The sequence below is a fragment of the Salvelinus sp. IW2-2015 genome, linkage group LG33, assembly GCF_002910315.2.
Source record: "Salvelinus sp. IW2-2015 linkage group LG33, ASM291031v2, whole genome shotgun sequence".
Lineage (NCBI taxonomy): Eukaryota > Metazoa > Chordata > Actinopteri > Salmoniformes > Salmonidae > Salvelinus > Salvelinus sp. IW2-2015.
In genome coordinates this window covers 35,011,193-35,037,913 of record NC_036872.1, presented here as the reverse complement: position 1 = coordinate 35,037,913, position 26,721 = coordinate 35,011,193, and the positions used below count along the sequence as shown (strand labels likewise).

Below are 26,721 nucleotides of genomic sequence, written 5' to 3'. Positions count from 1 at the left end.
GTTGTGTGCGGCTGCTCGGCCATGGAAACCCATTTCATGAAGCTCCCGACGAACAGTTATTGTGCTGTCGTTGCTTCCAGAGGCAGTTTGAATCTCGGTGGTAAGTGTTGCAACTGAGGACAGATTATTTTTACGCGCCATAGCACTCAACGATCCCATTCTGTGAGCTTGTGTGGCCTACCACTTTGCGGCTGAGCCGTTGTTGCTCCTAGATGTTTCCACTTCACAATAACAGCACCTACAACTGACCRGGGCAGCTCTAACAGGGCATACATTTAACGAACGGAYTTGTTGGAAAGGTGGCATCCTATGATGGTGCCATGTTGAAAGTCACTGAGCTCTTCAGTAAGGGCATTCTACTGCCAATGTTTGTCAATGGAGTGCTCCATTTTATATACCTGTCAGCAGCGGGTGTGGCTGAAAAAGCCAAATCCACTMATTTGAAGGGGTGTCCACATACTTTTGTATATATAGTGTATGTTGGCTCGTCCGGGCTGTCAAAGCAAAGCCATGTTCTGCGGGCTGCTATTATGTTTATATGCCAATGCTTCTCTCCAGTGGTTGTAAATGGTACTGCAATATTATTATAATTGACATACATTACAATGTTACAGTATTACTATCAAAGTCTTCCAGTTTAGTTCAGGGGACCTTGTACTAAATTATGCACTAGCCTCTCAGACATTTTTCTTGAACCACCCAGATAGTTTGTAACGTCAATAGAGGATCAGCAGCAGTCCAACCCATCCATCCCTCAATGACTAAACTGTTTACCGATATGCATTTCATGTAATAATGTAACAGACTAAAACATCAGCATTTTCTTTGAAGCAACTTTATTAGAGCTTTAGTACATGAACGTGTATTGTTTGTGATAAATTACTTCCAAGCATAGAATTCTGATCAAATACACTGATATTAATCTATCTTGAGAAATAATAGATAACCCTACTATAGAGTAAACAAAAACAACAACTGTAACAACAACAACGCCAACAAATGAGTTTGCATCATGACAGTGTCAACGCTGCACTGGAAATTGGGACAAAAATTTAACTAAATGAAGAGGAATAACTTTCCAATTGTTGATCATCACAGCCCAACTACTGTAACTGTACTGCTAGCTAGAGCCCAACTACTGTAACTGTACTGCTAGCTAGAGCCCAACTACTGTAACGGCTACTGCTAGCTAGAGCCCAACTACTTCTGAACTGTACTGCTAGCTAGCAGCCCAACTACTGTAACTGTACTGCTAGCTACAGCCCAACTACTGTAACTGTACTGCTAGCTACAGCCCAACTACTGTAACTGTACTGCTAGCTACAGCCCAACTACTGTAACTGTACTGCTAGCTACAGCCCAACTACTGTAACTGTACTGCTAGCTAGAGGCCCAACTACTGTAACTGTACTGCTAGCTACAGCCCAACTACTGTAACTGTACTGCTAGCTACAGCCCAACTACTGTAAACTGTACTGCTAGCTACAAGCCCAACTACTGTAACTGTACTGCAGCTACAGCCCAACTACTGTAACTGTACTGCTAGCTAGAGCCCAACTACTGTAACTGTACTGCTAGCTACAGCCCAACTACTGTAACTGTACTGCAGCTAGAGCCCAACTACTTAACTGTACTGCTAGCTAGAGCCCAAACTGTAACTGTACTGCTAGCTACAGCCTAACTACTGTAACTGTACTGCTAGCTACAGCCCAACTACTGTAACTGTACTGCTAGCTAGAGCCCAACTACGTAACTGTACTGCTAGCTAGAGCCCAACTACTGTAACTGTACTGCTAGCTACAGCCCAACTACTGTACTGTACTGCTAGCTAGAGCCCAACTACTGTAACTGTACTGCTAGCTACAGCCTAACTACTGTAACTGTACTGCTAGCTAGAGCCCAACTACTGTAACTGTACTGCTAGCTACAGCCCAACTACTGTAAATGTACTGCTAGCTACAGCCCAACTACTGTAACTGTACTGCTAGCAAGCCCAACTACTGTAACTGTACTGCTAGCTAGAGCCCAACTACTGTAACTGTACTGCTAGCTACAGCCTAACTACTGTAACTGTACTGCTAGCTACAGCCCAACTACTGTAACTGTACTGCTAGCTAGAGCCCAACTACTGTAACTGTACTGCTAGCTAGAGCCCAACTACTGTAACTGTACTGCTAGCTACAGCCCAACTACTGTAACTGTACTGCGACTAGAGCCCAACTACTGTAACTGTACTGCTAGCTACAGCCTAACTACTGTAACTGTACTGCTAGCTAGAGCCCAACTACTGTAACTGTACTGCTAGCTACAGCCAACTACTGTAAATGTACTGCTAGCTACAGCCCAACTACTGTAACTGTACTGCTAGCTAGAGCCCAACTACTGTAACTGTACTGCTAGCTAGAGCCCAACTACTGTAACTGTACTGCTAGCTACAGCCCAACTACTGTAACTGTACTGCTAGCTAGAGCCCAACTACTGTAACTGTACTGCTAGCTACAGCCTAACTACTGTAACTGTACTGCTAGCTACAGCCCAATACTGTAACTGGTACTGCTGCTTAGAGCCCAACTACTGTAACTGTACTGCTAGCTACAGCCTAACTACTGTATAACTTGTTACTGGCTTAGCTTACGACTCCCAACTACTGTAACTGTACTGCTAGCTACAGCCCAACTACTGTAACTGTACTGCTAGCTACAGCCCAACTACTGTAACTGTACTGCTAGCTACAACTACATGAGCACTAGTACAGAGTGGCTTCACATTGGCATTTGCAAAGTCAGAATAATCACCAGGAATAGAAACATTGATACAGTATGGCATATATTCTACAAACTACTGATTGCATTACGAGGAAGATGGTGATGATGTTGGTGATGAAGATGGTGATGATGTCCAAATTATACAATTGTGAGTTTCAAAAATATTGGTATTTTTGCTCATTGTTCCTGAAACGTTTACAAGCAATGAGATAAAAGCTTAATGCTAAACCACTAAAAACAGACCTGGCTTTTCAAATAACTTGGTTAAATGCTTGGGAGTGTATTTGAGTCAGTTATTTCAGTATTCAAATACATTCCAAGTGTATTTCCAAGTTCCAAGTATTTCCAATATTCAGCTAGTTGTTTTTTTCAAATAAATGTTATATGAATACTTTTATGAAATGTATTGAAAGGTCTGTTGGAAAGACAGGAATCTTGCACATATTTTTGAGGGGGTATTAAAGGGACATTATAGATCCCATTCCACCATCATCCCAGTTGGTCCCTTTATATTCCTGAATGCCTGGAACATGGCGAACACTCTACACCAATCACCAGCCTGAATAATTCCTCAAATTCCACCCACACTTATCCAATCTCGTCTATGATTGGCTTCCTTTTTAAGAAAGTGCAACAATGGCATCCTGAGACGGCAGTTTACATCCACTGCTCATATAGTATCAGTCATCCATCACAGACTCTACTCTTCCCTTCAATCTGACAAACAAATTGAAATTATATTATTACTATACAGTCATCAGGGTTTATGTACAGTAGGTAAAACATGGTGTTTTTTGGTGGTATGGCTTTAAATGATCTTATTTCATGCTATTAAAAAAAATGATATCTGAATACATGACTTTGATATATTTGAAATAGACAGAGCCATTTTCTTTATTGTCTTATGTATAGAGTAGAAGGGGTTTGGTATGGACGTCTTGAGTAAAATATGCCGGCTGAGGGAGTTAAGAGAAGGACAGCTAGTTAAGAGAAGAACAGCTAGTTAAGAGAGGGACAGCTAGTTAAGAGAAGGACAGCTAGTTAAGAGAGGGACAGCTAGTTAAGAGAAGGACAGATAGTTAAGAGAGGGACAGCTAGTTAGGAGAGGGGCAGCTACAGCCAGGGGGTTCTGCTTAAACCTCTGCTTGTTTATCCAGGTCTTTGAGAGTTTGAAGAAGGCTTGTAGGGGTGAAGATATTGGTTGATCCTGCAGAGAGAGACGGGGAGAAACAGAGAGAGAGAATTAGAGTAGTTGAATAACTTGGAACATATCAAAGAATTAACATATCATTGAAGACTTGATTCATCTGCTAAATTAAAGTACAGTAGGCCTTCAGTTCCAAATGGGAATGATAGACAGAAATACACAGACATTAGAAATCCCATATAAAGACATGGGTTCAGCTTTTAGTCCAGGAAACAGTATCATATTCACGGAAATATAACATTTCTGCATCAGTCACCATGATATGCACAGCAGAAATCGACCATAGGTGCTGCTCCTCTAAACCATGTCAAATGGCAGACATAAAAACGATGGAGGTGCAAAAAGGCCCAGTAAAAATAACATCTATGAAGAAATGTTTCATTGGCATATAGTGTCTGAGGAAAAATAAATATTTATCCATATATATCAACCCCTCTGTCAAACGGTTGTTTTGACAAACAATCATACAAGAAGTGCTTCAACAGAGAGTTTGATATCGAACGGATGGACAGAGATATTTTTTTCTCAAAGACTAAATTCTCCACAGAAAAGGGGAGCTTTTGACAACTGTCTACATCACAGGAGGTTGGTGGTACCTTAATTGGGGAGGACGGGCACGTGGTAATGGATGGAGCGGAATCAGGGGAATGGTATCAAATACATTAAACACATTGTTTCCAGGTGTTTGATGGCATTCCATTAGCTCCATTCCGGCCATTATTATGAGCCGTCCTCCCTTCAGCAGCCTCCTGTGGTCTAAACGTAGCATACCAAGGACAGATACAGAGAGTGCACACAAGATAAACAGAATAGATGACAGCACCACAGACCAAGTATACAATGACATGGAGGGAATAGAGGTGGGAACATGGAACAACTGACTGGATCACAAACAGGGGAGTCCAGAGGTGAATCTACATGGGTCCAACCGACTGAACCATGGAACAACAGGATGGATCACAAACAGGGGAGTCACAGTGTGGATCTCCATGGGTCCAACCGACTGAACAATGGAACAACAGGATGGATCACAAACAGGGGAGTCACAGTGTGGATCTACTAAGAGTCCTGGGCCAGTGGAGGGTACGTGGTGAGGGGAGGCTGAGAGAGGGGCTTCACATCACAACGACCATCTTTACTTTTCAGTGTGTGTTCTCATTCTGCGAGGGCCGGCTCTGGTTCCTCAGGGGCAGCGTTGGGGTCCAGGAAGTCAGGGTGCTGCAGCTCCTTCAGGTATTTGGTGGGAGTGAGCATGTGGGTGGAGCCTATGGAGGGAGTGGGACAAATGCTGCATGCTCATTTCACATTGTATCTCAATAAGTCTGTTTTCTGGGTGAGGTCTTGGGTTCCCCTGAAAGATAAATGTTAATGACAAAAATGGCAGTCCAATAACATGGCTATWTACAGGGAGTACTAACACAGAGTCGACTGTGTCCTCTGCCTGAACCTGCATGATATCCATTCCCTGTTGTCACAACAGCACATATATCCTGTCTCTGATGTTTTCWCAGAAACACCATCTGATCTGAGCACACAAAGCAGATTCCATCCAGCAGCAGCTGAGTCAGCCACAGTGGAATAGAACTATAGGATTTCAACAGTATATTCTAATGATTTCCTAAGTATCGCCATGCCAGGATGATTCAGGATATTTAGTTGGAGAAGATATCTCCCTTTTCCCTGCAATATAGTTCTGATTGTACACCCTATGCCTGCTCCCTACTAGGTGTACAATGTATATCCAGGTAGAATGTACATAAAAGGGCTACGTGGTGCAACGAGTATAATTCTCAAGTCCGGCAACGAGTGCATTCTACGTCGGACGTACAGTTATGACCATGACATTTCACCCCACCCATGCTGCCAACTCACCAATGATGGCCTCCCATTTGCCATTGGCCTGTGTGACCTCGTAGACGCAGCGCATCTCACTAAAGGTCATGCCTCCGATGATGAAGACGATGACCCGAGGACCAGTCTTCATCTCTGTGGGGCCCTTGTTCTTGTGCCAGTTTCCGTACCGGGCACTGTAATGAGAGGGCAGGACATTCAAGTAACACTTTATATGGTGTTGGGTTCTGTAAATATGAAATATACTTATTCATGTCRCTGAGGGAGAGAGGGGAATGTAKAACATTTACATTCTGTTCAGATATGTTATTGTTAGCCWTCAGGGATCCTATGGGAGGAAAAAGGACACAGTCTGGTGCGAGTCAACATGACAGCTGTGAGTTGGGGAGGAGTGAGCACTTTGGGGCAGAGGTCAGGTCAGATGAAGTAAGGAAGAGCAACAGAGATGCATTRGCTGTTCAGATGTGTAGGAGGAGACTCAGCATAAGGGTTAAATATCAGTGCTCGTGTGAATATGTCTTTTGTCTTATGCAGCTGTATTGACCCAAWGGGTGAATAAACTTGGATGGAGCTTTCATAGTGTCCGTCAATTTCTTGACTACAGCCACTTTCTTGTTGAAAGTCAACAGACATGCAGTTGACATGTTACTGATAGTCTGTTGATAGTTTGTAGTGTAGAACAGATGAACTGTCCAATTAAATATTGAGGCCGTTCCTACCTCCACTAGAAGCTAAAATTAATAATTCCAGTAAGTCATTGGAAACTCAGAAGTGACAGACTACAGAGGGGATGTACAATTCATAAAGTTTACTTGCATACCTTGATGGAGCGCTGGAGTGAGTGGAGGCAGTTCGTTGGGAGATGTAGGGGTACTGCTTTGGATCCAGTTTGTCCTCAATGGCATCCTGAGGAGAAACAAAACAGGGTCAGTGAACTAACCCTGACCCATCCTGAGGAGAAACAAAACAGGGTCAGTGAACTAACCCTGACCCATCCTGTGGAGAAGACCAAAACCAGGGTCAGTGAACTAACCCTGACCCATCCTGAGGAGAAACAAAACAGGGTCAGTGAACTAACCCTAAACCCATCCTGAGGAAGGATGGAAACAAAACGGGGTCAGTGAACTAACCCTGACCCATCCTGAGGAGAAACAAAACACGGTCAGTGAACAAACCCTGACCCATCCTGTGGAGAAACAAAACAGGGTCAGTGAACTAACCCTAGCTTAATGTCCACACCCTGGCTCAACCCTAACCCCATGTCCACACCCTAGCTTCATGTCCACACCCTGGATCAACCCTAACCCTAAAAGCTAGAAACCACTCTTTTCCTGTCAGTCTTAACTTAGTATCCACCCACACTAAACTACTGTAGGATAGACCCTACTTTCTAATCAAATCCAATATATAACAGTTTAGGATAGCAGACTGGACATGCCTCCATGATGTCCTTGATAAGAGGGGTCCATCGGGACAGCTGGTAGGTCTGCTCACTCACTCTCTCCTTCCGGTCAGTCTTCTTCACCTTGCGGGTCGGATTYCCCTAGAAAATGAATCATTATTATTATTTTATTAGGAATGCTGTTCATTACATAAGGACTCTCAAAGTGCTTCGAGTAGATGACGGATGCACTCAAATACTCTTCARTTGGACACAGACAGCATATAACCACCGAGGATATCTTATTCATGCCTCTATTCAAAGATGGATCCCCAATCCACATGTTAAAGTGTTTCTACTCAATTGTGAGAGAGTTGTGTGATGGTTCCACAATGGTTCATATTCATTAGAGCACACTGTAGCAAAATGTAGCAAAACGTTTTGCAACAGAAAATAAAACCAAGTGTTTCTTATTGGACAAATTAGTTTGTAGTACCTCCCTGTTCAGTAAATTTTCTTCCGCTCCGTGCCTAATGAATACAGGTCCTGGTGTTACTATGTTCCTATAGGAGCTAACCTCTGAGATGATGGGCATGCCCATATGGGCCATGTTGGAGATGATGTCACTGTCCTCGGGAGGGATGTTAGCATGCTGGAGGAGCTTACACAGGTTCTCCTCCGAAACACCTGACACATGCACAAACACAGACACATGCACCGAAAACACACACACACGCAGAAACATGCACACACCCAAATCAAAGCTTGATGATTAGCTGATTACTTGAATCAGCTGTGTAGTGCTAGTGCAAAAACCAAAACTGAGTTTGGGAAACCCTGCATTAGTACATAGTATTGTACATAGTAAACTATAGACACACAGAAAAGGGATTTATCTCTCACCGTTCTTCATGAAGATATAGAGGAGGATGATGCGAATCTTGTCGAAGACAGTGACGTCTTTGTCCAGCAGGACGGGCACGATGGCCCTCATGGGGTCCTTGATCTTCTCCCCCTCTGCATCCGTACCCATCGCTAGGTCCTGGGGTAGGGCAAGGGGCAAAGACAGGGGGAGGGGCACAGGGTTTCATTGTATTTAAAACATTTATTTAACCTTTATTTAACTAGTTAAGTCAGTTAAGAACAAATTGTTATTTACAATGACGGCCTACACCGGCCAAACCCTAACCCGGACGATGCTGGGCCAATTGTGCGCCGCCCTTTTGGACTCCCAATCACGGAAGCCCCGAGTAGCGCAGATGGTTAGATATGGTAGTGATGGTTAGATATGGATTAGATGGTTAGATATACACTGAGTGGACAAAACATTAAGAACAACTTCCTAATATTGAGTTGCACCCCCACATTGGCCATTAGAACATACTCAATTCGTCGGACATGGACTCTACAAGGTGTCGAAAGCGTTCCACAGGGATGCTGGCCCATGTTGACGCCAATGCTTCCCACAGTTGTGTCAAGTTGTCTGGATGTCCTTTGGGTGGTGGACCATTCTTGATACACACAGGAAACTGTTGAGCGTGCAAAACCCAGCAGCGTTGCAGTTCTTGACACAAAGCGGTTCGCCTGGCACCTACTTCCATACCACGTTCAAAAGCACTTACATCTTTTGTCTTGCCCATTCACTCTCTGAATGGCACACATACACAATCCATTTCTCAAGGATTAATAATCCTTCTTTAACCTGTCTCCTCCCCTTCATCTACACTGATTGAAGTGGATTTGATGAGTGACATSAATAAGTGATCATAGCTTTCACCTGGATTCACCTGTTCAGTGTATGTCATGGAAAGAGCAGGCATTCTTAATATTTTGTGCACTCAGTGTATACCCGGAGTACCCATTTAAAACAAGTGTACTCCAATTCACTGGAGCTCCTACAAATAGCATCAAGTTGTACAAGTCCACTCTKTGCCGATTGGTCTCAGCAATCAGCACCTGTAAATTCTCTGGCCTTCATTTTCAAGCGTCTCATAGTCTTTGAACCGAGGAGGAGGGTACTGAACATAGAACACAGGTACATTGTGTTACCTGCTCCACACGACACAGCTTGTCCACRGTGCCCTGATAWCGGTTCATACAGTCCTCAGCCAGGTGGAGGTGAGTGGAGTACTGAAACACAGGGAGAAGTGTACACACGCAGGTGGTCAGCGGTAAAGTCAGAAGACTGTAGTCGGTTAAGTGTGCATACTATGTCAACATCCCAAATGGCACCCTATTCCTTATATAGTGCGCTACTCTTGACCAGGGCCAAAAATGTGTCCTATTATAGAGAATACATAGATAGCCATTTGGGATGCAGACTATAAGCCATAGTAGAGTCATCAGTGTGTATAGTGTAAATCGTATACTAGCTGTTGTATAAGTAATCAGTGTGTATAGTATTACAAGTATTCAGGTGTATAAGATTATACAGTTGTGTACAGTATATAGTATTACATCGCTGTGCTGATCGAATATCATGTCGTAATAGTAATACAAAGTATCCAAGGGTGTATATAGTATCTAGTGTGTAATCAGTATACCGTCAATCACGTGTTGTATAGTATATTACACCCATTGTATCAGTGATGTATAGCTCTACATCGTATTAATAGTATATAAGTATCAGTGTGTATAGATTATATCACACTATCAGATGTGTTAAGTATCAGTGTGTATATTACTAGTATCCAGTTGTGTTATATTAAGATAGTAATCTGTGTTATAGTATCACGCGATAGTAAGTATAACGTAATCAGTTCAGGTTGATATAGTATATGTATCAGCATAGTGTAATAGTCATAGTATCAGCTGGTGATATATGTAAGATTCAGGAGTGATTATAGTACAGCGTGGTAATAGTATCAGTGTGTTTCAGTCATCAGTGTGATAGTCATCCAGTCTGTGTATATAGTGTCCAGCTGTGTATAGTATCAGATGTGTAATACGTATATGTATCATGTGCTCTTAGTCATTCAGTTGTGTATATATCCTAGTGTGATACAAGTCAATATTCACTATCTAGTATCCATGTGTGTAATCAGATATCAGTGTGTATCAGTATATCGTATCAGTGTGTCATAGTATACGTATACTGTGTATTAGTATCAGTGTGTATAGTATAATTAGTATCAGTGTTGTATTAGTATCTATCGTTCTACAGTGGTATTAGTTACGTAATCATGTGTGTATTATGTATAAGTAATTTCACTGCTGTATCTATACAGTAATCATGTGGTATAGTATACCAGTGTGGTATACGATTACGTTATTAGTGTGTCATCAGTTTAATTTCCAGACTTGTGTATATGTTATCCACTGGCTGTATAGTCTCAAACTATCTATATCAGTGGTGCTTAATACGATATTCGTCGTGTATAGTACTTCATGCGTTATTATTGTCATATCCGTCATATCAGTCGTGTCATATCTCTAATATCTCAGTATTCAGTGTGTATAGTATCACGCTGTGTATAGTATCAGTGTGTATAGTATATAGTAATCATGCTGTGTATAGTACTAGAGTGTGTATAGCCAGTATCACGCTGACTGTTCATGATGTATCACCCACACCGTATGTCAGTGTTAAAGTATTAGTGACTTGATACAGTACTGCAGCTGATGCTCACCTACACGTATCAGTGTGTTACTAGTTCAGTATCAGTGTGTATGACTCCCCACTCCCACCACACCAATATCCGTATCAGTGTGTACTAGATATATACGTATCACTCAAGTGCTGATATACGTACTACATAGTATCAGTGTGTATAGAATCCTCCCGTAATCAGTGTATATAGTCAACTCCCCGTATCAGCTGTGCTACTCAGTATCAGTGTGCTCATAGTATCACAGTGTGCTACTAACGTATTAGTATCAGCTGTACTACCCACTAGTCTACTCACACAGTGTGATATAGTATCACGTCGTGTATCGTATAATAAGCTCAATACAGTCGTGTATCACGTCATCAGATATCACGTGTCGTCATACCGTAACATCAAGTGATTGTCACTGACCGATACAGTGCTGCTTATACGTATATATTAGATCAGGTGTATAGTAAATCACGTGTGATAGTATCAAGATATGGCTGCCATAGTATCAGTCGCGTGCGTACTAGTATACACCATGTGTATAGTATTATTACAATATCCATGTGTAATAGTAAGTTCAAGTGCTGGGTACCTAGTATCAGTGTGTATAGTCATCAAACTACGTCTCAGTAGTGTACTCAGTATCCAGCTACGTCTCGTCATCACGTCATCAGTGGTAATAGTATCCCTAGTCCATCCGTGTGTATAAGTATCTATCAGTGTCGTTATAGTACATCTAGTATCCAGCTGTGCTATAGCATACCAGCATGCGTAGTATACGTATAGTGGCTCTAACAGCCTCACTCACTCATATACGTGTCCATAGTTATATCCTAGTATCAGTGTGTATAGTAAACCAACCACCCACCATCACCCACCACACTCACCCCCCTCCCAGTGTGTATAGCTTACTAACTTTATCAGCTGGCTCGTATAGTATCTATCATCCAGTGTGCTATAGTTATATAGCTTCCAGTGTTATATCGCTATCCCATGTCGTATAGATATCAGTGTCGTATAAGTATACTAGTCACATCCTTACGTGTGTACAGCCTAATCCTACACTCGTGTATTAGTATACTAGTCGTGTATAGTAAATCCAGTGTGTATAGTATACACACTCCAGTGCGTATAGTATATAGTCACATCAGTGTTACACGTATTCTAGTGTGTATAGTTATACCACTAGTATCTCACATGTGCCATAGTCATCATGTGTACTAGTATCAGTGTGTATAGTATAGTATCAGCTGTAGTACTAGTATAACTACGTTAACTCATGTGTGTAACTCACGCTAATCAGTGTGTATAGTAATAGTATCCATCTGTGTATAGCTTATCAGTGGGTGTTAAGTATACCAGCTGTGTATTACGTCACTCCACGATGTCGTATACCCGTATACTCCGTATCCAGATGTGTCTAGTATATTCTGTATCAGTGGTGGGTACATTCACGGTATCAGCCTCGTGTATACGTATCAGTGTGTATAGTATCATGTGTGTATAGTATCCCGCATCGCTGTACTACTTTCAGTGTGGTACTACTGTATTCCACGTGTGTAAGTAGTATCAGTGTGTATAGTATAGTATCGTTGTGTATAGTCATCCAAGTCGTGCTATAACCGTATCATAGTATACGTATCACTTGGTGGTATAGTATCAGTGTGTACTCAAGCTATCATAGTAACATACACCTTCCGTATCATTGTGTATAGTAATCAGTGTGTATAGTATAGTAGTCAGTGGTGTATAGTTATCAGTCGTGTATCCGCTATTAAACTTGACTCACTCAGTGGGATAGTATAATATCCAGCATAGTGGTATAGTATCAGTGTGTATAGTATCAGTGTGTATAGTAATATTGTATCAGTGTGTTAATACAGTACTTCCAGTGTTGTAATACGTGGCTATCTTACGATGTGTATAGTTCATCCATTGGTATAGTATACTATTGTATCAGCTGTCGTATATAGTCACCAGTGTGTCATAGTATCATGCTGTGTCATTAGTGTCAGTGTGTGTAAGTACATCCCAGTGTCGTCATACAGTATCAGTGTGTATAGTATCATTGTGTATACGTATCAGTGTGTTATTAGTATCATTGTGTATAGTATCAGTGTGTATAGTATAGTATCAGTGTGTATAGTGTAATTGTATCAGTGTGTATAGATCAGTGTGTATAGTATCAGTGTGTATAGTATCAGCTCGTGTATATTAATATCTCAGTGTCGTATACCATATCCACTAGTCGTTTATAGTTCATACAGTGATTGTATTAGTATCAGCTGTGTATAGTTATACCCTTCTATCAGTTGTGGTATCATGTAAAATCCACAATCCTCACCCAACTAGTCACGTGTACTAGTATCCAGCATGTGTATACGTAATACCAGTGTGTCATATTACCGTAATTATCTTGTATTTCAGTGTGTCACACGTATCGTATCACTGCTGTAAGTATCAGTGATGTACTAGTCATCAGTGTGTATAGTATCATTGTACCTCAGTGTGTATCACCGTATACAGTGTAGTATAGTTATCCAGTGTGTATAGTATACACATTGTATAGCTCCAGATGTGAGTGCTTCAGTACTCAGTCGCGTGGTATAGTACTCCAGTGTGTATATAGTATTCAGTGTGTATAGTATATTGCTCCTCAAGCTGTGTACTCACTGTATACCAGTGTTCGTATCAGTACTCCAGTGTGTGTAGTAATCCAGTCGCTAGCTATGACCGATCATACATGACTGTATAAGTACTACCCGTACTCTATGATGTGTATAGTATCACAGTGTGTGATATTCTATCACACTCATGTTGTAGCTATAAGCTATCAGTGTGTATAGTATAGGTATCAGTGTGTATAGTATGATTGTACCTCAGTGTCGTTATAGTAATCAGATAGTGTATAGTAACCAGTGTGTACAATTACGTAACAGTAGTTATAAGTATCCCAGATGTGTTAATCAGTATCAGTTTCGTGTATATTATATAGATCAAGCTGCTCGTATAGTATAGCCTGTGTATACGTCTTATCAGCTGCTGTACTAGTACTCATGTTGTATAGTATCCCAGTGTGTATAGTATCAGTGTGTATAGTATAGTATCGTTGTGTATAGTAATCAAGTGGTGTAATAGTATAGTATAGTATCATTTGTGTTAATAGTATCAGTGTGATAGTATCAGTGTGTATAGTTAATAGGTATGCCAGTGTGTAATAGTATCAGTGTGTATAGTATAATTTGTATCAGTGTGTATAGATAGTATCAGTCGTGTATGTATCATGTGTATAGTATCAGTGTGTATAGTATCAGTGTGTATAGTATATTGTATCAGTGTGTACAGTATCAGTGTGTATAGTCATCACGTGTGTAATTAGTATATTGTATCAGTGTGTAATGTATCAGTGTGTATAGTATAGTGTGTATAGTGTCGAGTGTGTGTAGTATCAGTGTGTAATAGTATCAGTGTGGTATAGTATCAGTGTGTAATAGTATCAGTGTGTATAGTAAAATCATTGTGTATAGTATCAGGTGTATAGTAATCAGTAATGTATAGTACGATTTGTGTCTAGTTCATCCACGTCGTTATAGTTCATAATACCGTAATCAAGTGTGTATCAGTGTACTTGTATCCAGTGTAGTAATAGTATCAGTGCTGTGATAGTATCCACGTGTGTATAGTACGTGTGTACTAATATCAGTGGTGTTTAACATATCCAGTGTGCTATAATATCAGTTGTGTATAGTATATTGTAATCAGTGTGTATAGTATCAGTGGTGGTATAGTATCAGTGTGTTATAAGTATCAGTGTTATACGCATATAAACATCATTGTAATATGTGCCTATAGTATAACCAGTAATCAGTGTGTCATCAGAATCAGTGTGTATCCAGTATCAGTGGGTGCACTACGTAATACCTTGTATCTATCGGTATAGTACATGTGTGTATCCGTCATCTAGTGCTTGCTATAGTCATACCGTTGCTGTCATACGTATACCATTGTTACTCGCTGCGCTCATGTATAGTCACTCAGTGTCGTATAACGTATCAGTCGTGTATTAGTATTCCCTCCCCTAGGTGATATAGTATAATTGCTACAGTGCTGTGATTCAAGTATCCAGTGCGGGCTGGTTATCCAGTACTCAGTGTCGTGTATTACTGCGTAAATTCAGTGGTGTTAGTCATCACGTGTAGTACAGTATACAGCTCGCCTCCTACTAAGCTATCAGCTAGTAGTATAGAGATTCAGCTCGTCAGCTTAGTAATCAATTGTGTAATAGTATCAGTTGTGTATAGTATCAGTGTGTAATAGTATCATTGTGTATAGTATCAGTGTGTATAGTAATAGTATCAGTGTGTAATAGCTGTTAACTTGTTCATATCATGTGTATAGTATCCAGTCTGTGGTGATAGTGATCGCATGTTAACTCATTAGTATCATCCAGTAGTGTTGATATTATAATCAGTGTGCTCATAACTATATACACAGTGTGTTTAGTATCAGTCGTGTATAGTATCAAGCTTGTGTAATAAGTAATATTGTATCAGTTGTAGTATGCAGTCTAATCAGCTTGATGTATCAGTATCAGCTGATGCTATAGATATCATCAGTGTGTAACTAAGCTCTCATAGTCTCAGTGTGTATAGTATCCTGTGTAATTGGATCAGTCGTGGTATACAGTACTCAGATTTGTGTAGAGTACTACAGATATAGCTTAGATACAGAGTATCCATGTGTGATAAGAACGTATCACGATAGTGTATAGTATCAGTGTGCTATAGTCATCAGTCAATATACAGTGTCGCTATTATGTGTAAATACAGCGTACTCAGTGTAGGTATATATAGCTCTATCAGTTCTGCTCGTATCAGTATCTCAGTGTGTATAGTATATAGATATCAATTGTGAATAGTCATTCTGTAGTACACATTAATATATCAGTGTGTAATACCGCTAATTCACTTAAGCATTACTGTGCTATACACAGTAATTAATACGTGTGTATAAGTACCATGAACTACAATTGTCATCAGTCGTGAGTAATATGAATATCAGTGTGTATTAGTAATCCCCTATATAACACCACACTCAAGATTGCATGTATATTAGTAATCCTAGTGTGTAAATACAGCTACATCAGTGTGTATAGTATATTGTATCAGTGGTGGTATAGTTAATATACTTACCACTGTATCAAGCTAGTGTATACAGTTAATCAAAGTGTGTATAGGTATCAGTGTGTATGGTATTCACAACTAAGTGTGTATAGTATACACACACTGATACTTGTATCAGATGTGTAATAGTATCAGTGCTCGCATCCTAATATCGTATCAAAGTGTGTATAGTATAATTGGTTACATCCAAGTGTTGTATAGTAAGTTTAAGCTTACCGTAGTAATAAGTAATCCAGTATGTGATTCAATTAGGTAACTACACCAGCGGTGTGCTTAGTATCAAGTTTGTGTATAGTATCAGTGTTGTAATAGTATCTATACTGTGTATAGTATCAATTAGTCTGCTTAATACAGTTCAGTGTGTATAGTATCAGTGTGGTATCAGTCATCATTGTAAATAATAGTATTACAGTCTATAATATACTATAAGTCATCACAAGCTGTAGTTATAGCCTGCATGTAATTCGTAATCAGTGTGTATAGTATCATATACTAAGTTTGTGTATAGTACTCAAGTCACGTGTAATAGTATCAGTGATAGATATTAATATCCTTATGAGGAGTCATCACTAGATATAACCATACAATCAGTGTGTATAGTTCAATCACAGTGTGTATAGTATATTGTACTGTCAGCTTCGTGTATAGTATCAAGTGTGTATAAGTATCTAGTGTGATAATCTCAGTATAATCAGTGTGTAAAATCAAAGTCACATCAGTTGTGTAATAGTATTACATACCCTGAGCTTTATCAAAAGTGTGTATACACACGTTAATCTTAGATGTGTATATAAGGTAATCATAAGTCGGTGTTAACACATAGTATACTAAAGCTTATGTGTAGCAGTATACCCAGTTGTGTAAGAATTGTTACATTGTGTAGAAGATACAGCTGTGTAATATAATATCACAGCATTGATAGTAGTATAGTAATAAGTATCCAACGCTATGTCAATAATTAAGTGTCATACAGTCATCAGTTGTGATAAAGTATCAGTGTGTATAGTACCATCAGCACCTAGTGTACCACGTATCAGCTTGTGTAGCTATACAGTATTCATTGTGAATAGTATCAGTGTGTATACTATCAGTGTGTACTATATATCAGGTGTAGTAAAGTAATCTCATTAGTCGTTCCATCACTAGTTATAACTTATCATGTACTTCAGATACCGTAATGTCATGCATACATTACCTAGTACTTGAGTATATCAACAGTGTGTATCTAGTATAATCATAACTAGTGTGTATAGTATGGTAACTAAATATAACGCATATGTGTACTTTATTAAGTATAACACACTTATTTGAGTACTTACTAACCATTCAGCTTATTATGTGTATAGTATCAGTGTGTACATCAGATTATTCCTCTTGTGTATAGCTAATAGTTATAGTGTGTAGTATAAGTTAATAGTATTATTGTGTATAGTATATTGTATTCAGTGTGTATAGTATCAGTGTGTATAGTATCATTGTGTATAGTATCATTGCTGAAGCCTTCAGAATCCCTTAGACTTCAGGGGTGTCAACTCATTCCATGGAGGGCCTAGTGTCTGCTGGTTTTTGGTTTTTCCTTTCAATTAAAGACTCAGACAACCAGGTGAGGAAGAGTTCCTTACTAATCAGTGACCTTAATTATCAATCAAGTACAAGGGAGGAGCGGAAACCTGCAACCTCTCGGCCCCTCCGTGGAATGAGTTTGACACCTGTGCCTTCGTGGACTATGAATGTGTGGGATCTAAGTCCATAGTAAAGGTCTTCAACATGATATATCGTCATAGCTGCCTGGGGAACAGTTGATACACGTCATAGCTGCCTGAGGAACAGTTGATATAGTCATAGCTGCCTGGGGGAACAGTTGAACAGTTGCTCCTGAGGGAACAGTTGATATACGTCATAGCTGCCTGGGGGAACTGTTGATATACGTCATAGCTGCCTGGGGAACAGTTGATATACGTCATAGCTGCCTGGGGACAGTTGAATATACGTCATAGCTGCCTGGGGGAACAGTTGATATACGTCATAGCTGCCTGAGGGACAGTTGATACACTCAGCTGCCTGGGGGAACAGTTGATATACGTCATAGCTGCTGGGGGAACAGTTGATATACGTCATAGCTGCCTGGGGGAACAGTTGATATACGTCATAGCTGCCTGGGGGAACAGTTGATATACGTATAGCTCTGAGGGAACAGTATATACGTCATAGCTGCTTGGGGGGAACAGTTGATATACGTCATAGCTGCCTGAGGGAAACATGTTGAATATACGTCATAGCTGCCTGAGGGAACAGTTGATATACGTCATAGCTGCCTGAGGGAACAGTTTGATATACGTCATAGCTGCCTAGGGGAACAGTTGATATACGTCATAGCTGCCTGGGGAACAGTTGATATACGTCTAGCTGCCTGGGGAACAGTTGATATACGTCATAGCTGCTGGGGGAACAGTTGATATACGTCATAGCTGCCTGGGGGAAAGTTGATATACGTCATAGCTGCTGGGGGAACAGTTGATATACTCATTAGTGCCTGAGGGAACTGTTGATATACGTCATAGCTGCCTGGGGGAAACAGTTGATATACGTCATAGTCTGCCTGGGGGAAAGTTGATATACGTCATGCTGCTGGGGAACAGTTGATATACGTCATAGCTGCCTGGGGGAAGCAGTTGATTACACGTCATAGCTGCTGGGGAACAGTTGATATACGTCAAAGCTGCCTGGGGAACAGTTGATATAACGTCATAGCTGCCTGGGGGAACAGTTGATACACGTCATAGCTGCATGGGGAAACAGTTGATATATGTCAAAGCTGCCTGGGGGAACAGTTGATACACGTCAATAGCTGCATGGGGGAACAGTTTGATATAGCGTTCAAAGCTGCCTGGGGGAACAGTTGAATATACCTCATAGCTGCATGGGGGAACAGTTGATACACGTCATAAAGCTGCCTGGGGGAACAGTTGATATACGTCATAGCTGCCTGGGGGAACAGTTGATATACGTCATAGCTGCCTGGGGGAACAGTTGTCAGACTTAGCATGGTGGGTGTATTTGGTGATAGTGAAGCGTTAACAAGAAAAATGTCTCTAACCGAACATAGATGATAGATGTGCAGTTTTTTTTTTTCTTTCTTTGTTGTCTACAATGTATTCTGTGACAGGACATGCATCGACACACTCTTAAGACACGCTTACCTTGCTCAGCTCTTTCTGATACTGGGGCATCTTCTTCAGCATCTGAGCCAAGTCTTTCATTGTGGTCTGAAACAAACCCAGAACAGCACATCACTGTTAGACACACACAGCAGCCAATACAATACAGAGGGTAAAGGACTCATCTCAGGTCAATAATGCACTACTGTAGGACTAATACAGACTGAAATTAGAGTACAGTACCTTCTCTCCTGTGTTCATCTTTTTGGTGGATGAGAATTCTTTCAGAGAACGGGTCACAGCCCTGTTTGAATGTATGTGAGAAAGAGAGGGAGGGAGGGGGTGGGGGGAGAGGGCGAGAAAGAGATCGTGAGAGCGATAGATTAATTAAAGAATGATGCACGCTTGTGTCTGTGCTTTCTCGTTATATATTTATATGTGTGTGTGACTGTGTGAACCAAGGGAGCATCCTATTTGTTTTTGTTAGAGACCCACGTGGTGACTTCTGCAATGTGCTTGTGTCTGAGACTCATCCACAGGTCATCATCCTCATCCAGCAACACCGCCTTCTCCTTGACCTCCCCCATCCCGCTGGTGTCATACCTGACACACACACACAGAAAGGTGAGAGAAAGAGAGATGAGAGCGAGATATGAGAGAGAGAGGTAAGAGAAAAGTGAGGGAAAGGGAGATGAGAAAGCGAGAGATGGGAGAGAGATGAGAGAGGTAAGAGAGAGAGATGAGAAAGAGAGAGAGAGGTGAGAAAGAGATGATAAAGAGAGAGAGAGAGGTTAGAGAGAGCAGTCCATAACAGCAAACATATTTAGATTTCAAACCAAACAAGAAACTACAGTATAGGATGACTTCCTAACAAAATAAGAGATGGACCTAAAGATATGCTGCCAGGCATAGATATAATTTATTTCACTGAGGGATAGGTATCCTTTAATTCACATAATGTATGGATAGAGATACTATTGTTCACATAGAGATCCTATTGTTCACATAGAGATAGAGATCATATCGTTCACATAGAGATCCTATTGTTCACATATGGATATATATCCTATTGTTCACATAGAGATAGAGATCCTATTGTTCAATATAGATCTTATTGTTCACATATAGATAGAGATTATATTGTTCACATAGAGATAGATATCCTATTGTTCACATAGAGATATAGATCATATTGTTCCATATATATCCTATTGTTCAATATAGATCTTATTGTTCACATAGAGATAGAGATCATATTGTTCACATATGGATATATATCCTATTGTTCCATATATATCCTATTGTTCACATAGTGATATATATCCTATTGTTCACAGAGATCCTATTGTTCACATAGAGATATAGATCTTATTGTTCACATAGAGATATAGATCCTATTGTTCACATAGAGATATAGATCCTATTGTTCCATATAGATCCTATTGTTCACATATAGATAGAGATTATATTGTTTACATAGAGATAGAGATCCTATTGTTCACATAGAGATATAGATCCTATATGTTCTATTTCATTTTGTGGTGCCATGAACCCCTTGCTAGGCTGTGCCTGTATGTGTGTGTGTGTGTGTGTGTGTGTGTGTGTGTTTACTTGTAGACGTCGTTCTCGATGCCCAGCAGGTCATAGCCCATGGCTTGGAGGGTSAGCTCGTGGAGGATGGGAGAGACCGGGTCAAAGCCTCGGTCCAGAATCAAGAGCTGGGAGCGAGACTTGTCCGGACCCTAAGCAGGGCGGAGAGAAAGAGGGGAAATATAAACTGACAAAAGGCAAAAGGCTGGACAAAGAGGTTTATAATAATATGTTTCTATAATATATGCCATTTAGCAGATGCTTTGATCGAAAGCGACTTACAGTCATGCGTGTACTCATCTTACGTGTGGGGGGCCCCAGGAATCGAACCCACAACCCTGGCGTTGAAAACGCCATGCTCTACCACCTGAATCGTACCACTGTTCCATGTGCCAGTGTACGTGTGTTTACATTATGATTCGACTACACTACTACAGTTTCATACATAACCTCAAATGTTCCAACAACTGTAGATTCTACTATTCCATTATTTTGTCTGTGCGTGCTACATTGGTTTTACGTAATGACGTGTTTCAATGTAACCTAAAGGACAAAACACACCATGCCGGCGAAAGGCTATAACCAGCTGGTGGCTATCCTATCGCCTCTGACCTGAACATCGGACGTCATTTCTATATGTTGAATGGCCACCGTTAGTTGACACCCAGCAGGGGATCGCTAACACAACCTGCTGCTTTTACCGTTCACTGGCTCAGTGTGTTTTGTAAGGCCCTGTTCCAGTGAAATCATTATGGTTGGTTGGCTTTAGGGTTGAGGTCAATTCCATTTAAATTCCAGTCAATTCAGGGAGTACACTGRAAWTACAAGACTAATTCTCTCCAATGTTTTTCAATGAGGAAAATGTGAAATTGTGTTTACTATCTGAATTGACTGGAATTGAAATGGAATTGAGTCCTACCCTGGTTGTCTGCTCTCCTCTCCTGCCTCACCTCTCCCATGGTGGGGTTGTCTGCCTTGTAGCCGTCCAGCTTGTCCTGCAGGAGCTGAGCCAGAGTGGCACAGTCTTTGTACTCCCTGAGTCAAGTAGACAACAGACAGGCTCTTAGCTTTCCAACAGACAACAGTCTATACAGGTGTTAGACACGATAGGAGTTAAACGCTGTGTATCAGCGCAATAGAAAGCCTAGTGACTGAGAGTGCTTCCTCTCTCTCTCACCCTCTGTATCTGACGCCAGGGTATTCCTTCAGGGTGTTGCAGAGAGTGGCCATCTGCTCAGCACAGCGCTCCAACATGTTGTGCTTGATGTCAGCCTTGTAGGGGCTGTAGAAGTCCTGGAAGGCATCAGTCTTGTCCAGGGAAAACACCTRGACACACAGACATAAGGCAGATATAAAAGGGAATAGACATACATACCACAGGAGGTTGGTGGCACCTTAAATGGAAAGAACGGGCTCGGGGTAATGACTGGAGCGGAATCAGTRGAATGGTATCAAATACAGCAAACACATGGTTTGATGCCATTCCATTAGCTCTGTTCCAGCCATTATTATGAGCCGTTCTCCCCTCAGCAGCCTCCCCTGCTACATACACACAGAGAAATAATTAATCAAATGTATTTTATTAGGCTCTTTTTACATCAATAGTTGTCACAGAGTCCTTTACAGTTGCCCGGCCTAGACTCCAAATATTCCGGTCACTTTCCGAAAATATTTGGAATATTCCTGTAATCAGGAGGGAATGAGAGCAAGAAATCCATGAATCCTACAACTGGAAATTTGGTGGAAATTAACAGAATTTTGCAACCCTATCCAGTGGGCATGCAGGGTCGGTCGTGCAGGTGGCACAGTAGCAGTGTGTGAGATTAAGTCAAACAGTGTGTGTGTGTGGGGGGGGGATGGGGGGATAATATAATCCTCTTTCATTACACTGAGTGCTGCCCAAATGACTGACAACACAGTACAGTGCTGTAGGAGCAGATGCGACATCTTTCAGTATTTTCATAGGAGGGATTTCCAAAATGCACCATTATGACATMAATTACAGTTTATTTCCAATCTGAAAATTCCTATTTCTGCTCCTCCATCCTTTCCCATTTCCTCTACTTGCCCCATAATGTCAGGCAGGCTCTCTTTCCCCACGCACCACCACCACTGTCACTGGCACCTCCACATGGTTGAGCCCATCTGTTGATCGCCCCTTTGGTGTGCAAACAACTTCCCCTTGTCACACAACCCTCCACCACCCCCCCCCATTGGCTACTGGCCAGTACGTTTCTACATCAGCCAATGAGGTGAGGGATTAGAGCCGGGCCAGAAGGGAGGGAGGCCTCCCTTCTAGCCACTCCGCTCTGCTCTGGAACATTCCATCAGGAGAGAGAGGAGAGGAGACAACCCCAGCTCATTCAGCAATCCCTCCTCCCCTTCTCTTCGTTTATTCCTCCCCCTCTCCAATTGTGCTTTCTCCTCCTTCTCCCCTCCGTCTTTCTCTCCCTCTCCAGACAGACAAACAGAAGGGCAGGCAGACAGACAGACAGAAGGTCAGACAGACAGACAGAAGGTCAGACAGACAGACAGAAGGTCAGACAAGTTCTGACCTGAGACTCATAGGGCAGAAAGGCGATGTGGATCTCAGTCAAGGTCTTCATGGCTTTGGACGCGCGGGATTTTGTCAACAAATTAAACAATGAATCCGGGATTGCTGTGAGGGAGGGGGGAGTGACAAAAAATATGAATTAAAAGATGAAAGAAAAAGGGAAATAGAAATCAATATACTCTACTGTGGAAGGTTGAGTGTTGGTATGGTGTCAAAGAGGAGTTGACTGCCGTTTCATCTGCTAGTCCGTTCCCAGTACACCAGCAGGCGGTCAGACTGCTCCATACTCTAATTGACATATACAGCGGGCGATGGTACGTCGTCGTCCCGTGTCTCTCTAATATTACTCACTGTCAGTGAAGAAGACGTGAGCTCCTCTGTATCTGGGCGACCGAGGGTCTCTGAAGTCATCTATGAGTGCCTCCACAGTCTGGGGAGAAGGAACGRTTGGCAACATCATTAGAATCTTACCAAAGAAACCAAAACGTCTGTGGTCCTGTGTGGCTTAGATGGTAAAGCATGGTGTTTCCAACTCCAGAGCTGTGGGTTTCATAACCACTGGAGCCACCCATATGTTAATGTGTGAATGTACTACAGTAAAATGCTTTGGATGAAAGCATCCACCAAATGGCTCCCATACCTCATCATTGGGAGTTATTAAGTAGATGGCCTCCATGCTAGGGAGAGGCTCCCGTTTCTTGCCGATATCTTCAACAACTGGTCAGGAGAGGACAGAAAAGCACAGTCATTCAGTTAGTCAATTGAAGGTGCTWCACCTAAAATGTATCCCCCACATCCAATTTCTCCGTAACATAGCAGAGACTCGCACTTGAGCCTTTAACTTTTTGTTTTGGTCCACCAGCCTCAAACAGCTGTAAAAAAAATGTTTTRTTAATTTCACAGCGATTTAGATGGTACAATGATTCCCAACACTATTCAGTGCTTGTTTTCTCACATAAACTGAAATTGAGCGAACAGTAAATAATTTTTGCAACCAGGAAATGACATTGGCCACTAGATAAGACGGCCACAAATTCAAAGCAACTTTCCGGTGGGAGAAATCAATAAGAGAATATCACAGCCAATCTCTGGCGGGTAAATAACACTGTGAAAAGCTATCATTCCATTATTACTGCAGATATATTATTGACATTTTCTGAAATAACAATGCAAAAAAAAAAACATGGTGTATCACCTTTAAGTGATGCTGAACAGGAAGTGTGTATATGTGGGACATTGACAGAGTGGTACTCACTGGTGATGCCCTCTGACATGATATCTGTCATCTTACAGCAGGATGACATCATCCTCATGCTCAGCTTGTCTACGACCAGCACCTGGGGCAGGGCAGGGAGGACACAGGTCACAGTATGTCAAGGGCTCTAGTCAAAAGCAGTACGCTCTATAGAGAATAGGGTGCCATTTGGGCGCAGACCAGCGCTATCATGTACTATCAGAGTCATCATAAACCAAGACCCATTATTCATAACCAAGACGCAGTCATTCAATAACCAAGACGCAGTCATTATAACCAAGACGCAGTCATTCATAACCAAGACGCAGTCATTCATAACCAAGACGCAGTCATTCATAACCAAGACGCAGTCATTCATAAACCAAGACGCAGTATTCATAACCAAGACGCAGTCATTCATAACCAAGACGCAGTGATTTATAACCAAGACCAGTCATTCATAACCAAGACGCAGTCATTACATAACCAAGACGCAGTCATTCATTAACCAAGACGCAGTCATTCATACCAAGAGACACAGTGATTTATAACCATTGATATGGAGTGCCTTCAGGAAGTATTAATTTTACCGAACAAAAATATAAACGCAACATGTAGTGTTGGTCCCATGTTTCATGAGCTGAAATAAAAGATCCCAGAAATTGCCCATACCCACAAAAAGCTTATTTATTTAAAATGTTGGGCACAAATTTGTTTACATCCCTGTTAATAAGCATTTTTCCTTTACCAAGATAATCCATACACCTAACAGGTGTGGCATATCAAGAAGCTGATTAAACAGCATAATCATTACACAGGTGCACCTTGTGCTGGGGAAAATAAAAGGCCACTCTAAAATGTGCAGCTTTGTCACACAACACAATACCACAGATGTCTCAAGTTTTGAGGGAGCGTACAATTGGCATCCTGACTGCAGGAATGTCCACCAGAGCTGTTGCCAGAGAATTGAATGTTATTTTCTCTACCATAAGCTGCCTCCAACGTCATTTTAGAGAATTTGGCAGTATTTGTATTTATTATGGATCCCCATAATACATACGTCCAACCAGCTTACAACCGCAGACCACGTTTAACCATGCCAGCCCAGGACCTCCACATCTGGCTTCTTCACCTGCTGAGGTGTATTTCTGTCTGTAATAAATCCCTTTTGTGGGAAAACCACATTCTGATTGGCTGGGCCTGGCTTCCCAGTGGATCCATGGGTGGGCCTGGGAGGGCATAGGCCCACCCGATTGGGAGCCAGACCCACCCTTGCCCAGTCATGTGACACCCATAGATTAGGGCCTAATTTACTTATTTCAATTGACCGATATCCTTATATTAACTGTAACTCAGTAAAATCTTTGAAATTGTTGCATGTTGCGTTTATATTTTTGTTCAGTTTCCTTTCTGAMGGCACTGTAAAAGCTGCCCATACCTTCCATTCTCCTTTCTTGTGTACCTTCTTGATGACATCATTCATAATCTCTGTAAAGGGAGAAATCATTGATTAGCACACTTCAGTTTGCASAGAATACTTTTTTTGTGATAAAAGCATCGTAGGCTATTTCCCCTTGTCATAGACAGTAAATGCCATAACAATAATGAGGCTAAATACAGGGGGTACCGGCACTGAGTCAATTTACTAATGTAAATAGTCCTGGTGGCTATTTGATTAATTGTTCAGCAGTCTTACGGCTTGGGGGTAGAAGCTGTTAAGGAGCCTTAGGTGTGGTAGCAGAGAGAACAGTCTATAACTTGGGGGACTGGAGACTGACAAATTTCTGGGCCTTCCTCTGACACTGCCTAGAATATACAGAACCAGTCAAARGTTTGGACACACATACTCATTCAAGGGTTTTTCTTTTTTTTATTACTATTTTCTAAATTGTAGAACAATAGGGAAGACATCAAAACTATGAAATAACACATATGGAATCATGTAGTAACCCCCCMAAAAAAATATATATTTGAGATTCTTAAAAAGTAGCCACCCTTTGCCTTGATGACAGCTTTGCACACTTTTGGCATTCTCTCAACCAGCTTCATGAGGTAGTCACCTGGAATGCATTTCAATTAACTGGTGTGCCTTGTTAATTTGTTTAATTTCTTTCTTTCTTAATGTGTTCGAGCCAATCAGTTGTGTTGTGATAAAGGTGGAGGTGGTATACAGAAGATAGCCCTATTTGGTAAAAGACCAAG

At 41.3% G+C, this 26,721-nt stretch overlaps 1 protein-coding gene across 4 annotated transcripts in view; it reads right to left on the bottom strand.

The window, feature by feature from the left end:
- Positions 1-3,625: 3,625 nt before the first annotated feature.
- Positions 3,626-26,721, bottom strand: part of LOC111957887 (syntaxin-binding protein 1-like) — a 46,748-nt gene continuing 23,652 nt past the window's right edge. For 3 of the 4 annotated variants that reach the window (XM_023978961.2, XM_023978962.2, XM_023978959.2), the window contains exons 2-20: positions 25,958-26,007; positions 24,541-24,622; positions 23,926-24,002; positions 23,637-23,715; positions 23,287-23,390; positions 21,909-22,057; positions 21,682-21,766; positions 20,753-20,883; positions 19,637-19,744; positions 19,385-19,445; positions 19,184-19,249; positions 9,254-9,334; positions 8,108-8,246; positions 7,782-7,891; positions 7,262-7,366; positions 6,644-6,729; positions 5,845-5,999; positions 5,112-5,237; positions 3,626-3,972 (exon numbers count right to left, since the gene is read on the bottom strand). In XM_023978961.2, the coding sequence (XP_023834729.1) occupies positions 5,128-5,237; positions 5,845-5,999; positions 6,644-6,729; positions 7,262-7,366; positions 7,782-7,891; positions 8,108-8,246; positions 9,254-9,334; positions 19,184-19,249; positions 19,385-19,445; positions 19,637-19,744; positions 20,753-20,883; positions 21,682-21,766; positions 21,909-22,057; positions 23,287-23,390; positions 23,637-23,715; positions 23,926-24,002; positions 24,541-24,622; positions 25,958-26,002 (1,773 nt within the window). In that variant the 5' untranslated portion in view covers positions 26,003-26,007 and the 3' untranslated portion in view covers positions 3,626-3,972; positions 5,112-5,127. The remainder of the gene's footprint in view (positions 3,973-5,111; positions 5,238-5,844; positions 6,000-6,643; positions 6,730-7,261; positions 7,367-7,781; positions 7,892-8,107; positions 8,247-9,253; positions 9,335-19,183; positions 19,250-19,384; positions 19,446-19,636; positions 19,745-20,752; positions 20,884-21,681; positions 21,767-21,908; positions 22,058-23,286; positions 23,391-23,636; positions 23,716-23,925; positions 24,003-24,540; positions 24,623-25,957; positions 26,008-26,721) is intronic. The other variant, XM_023978960.1, reaches the window with a different exon arrangement.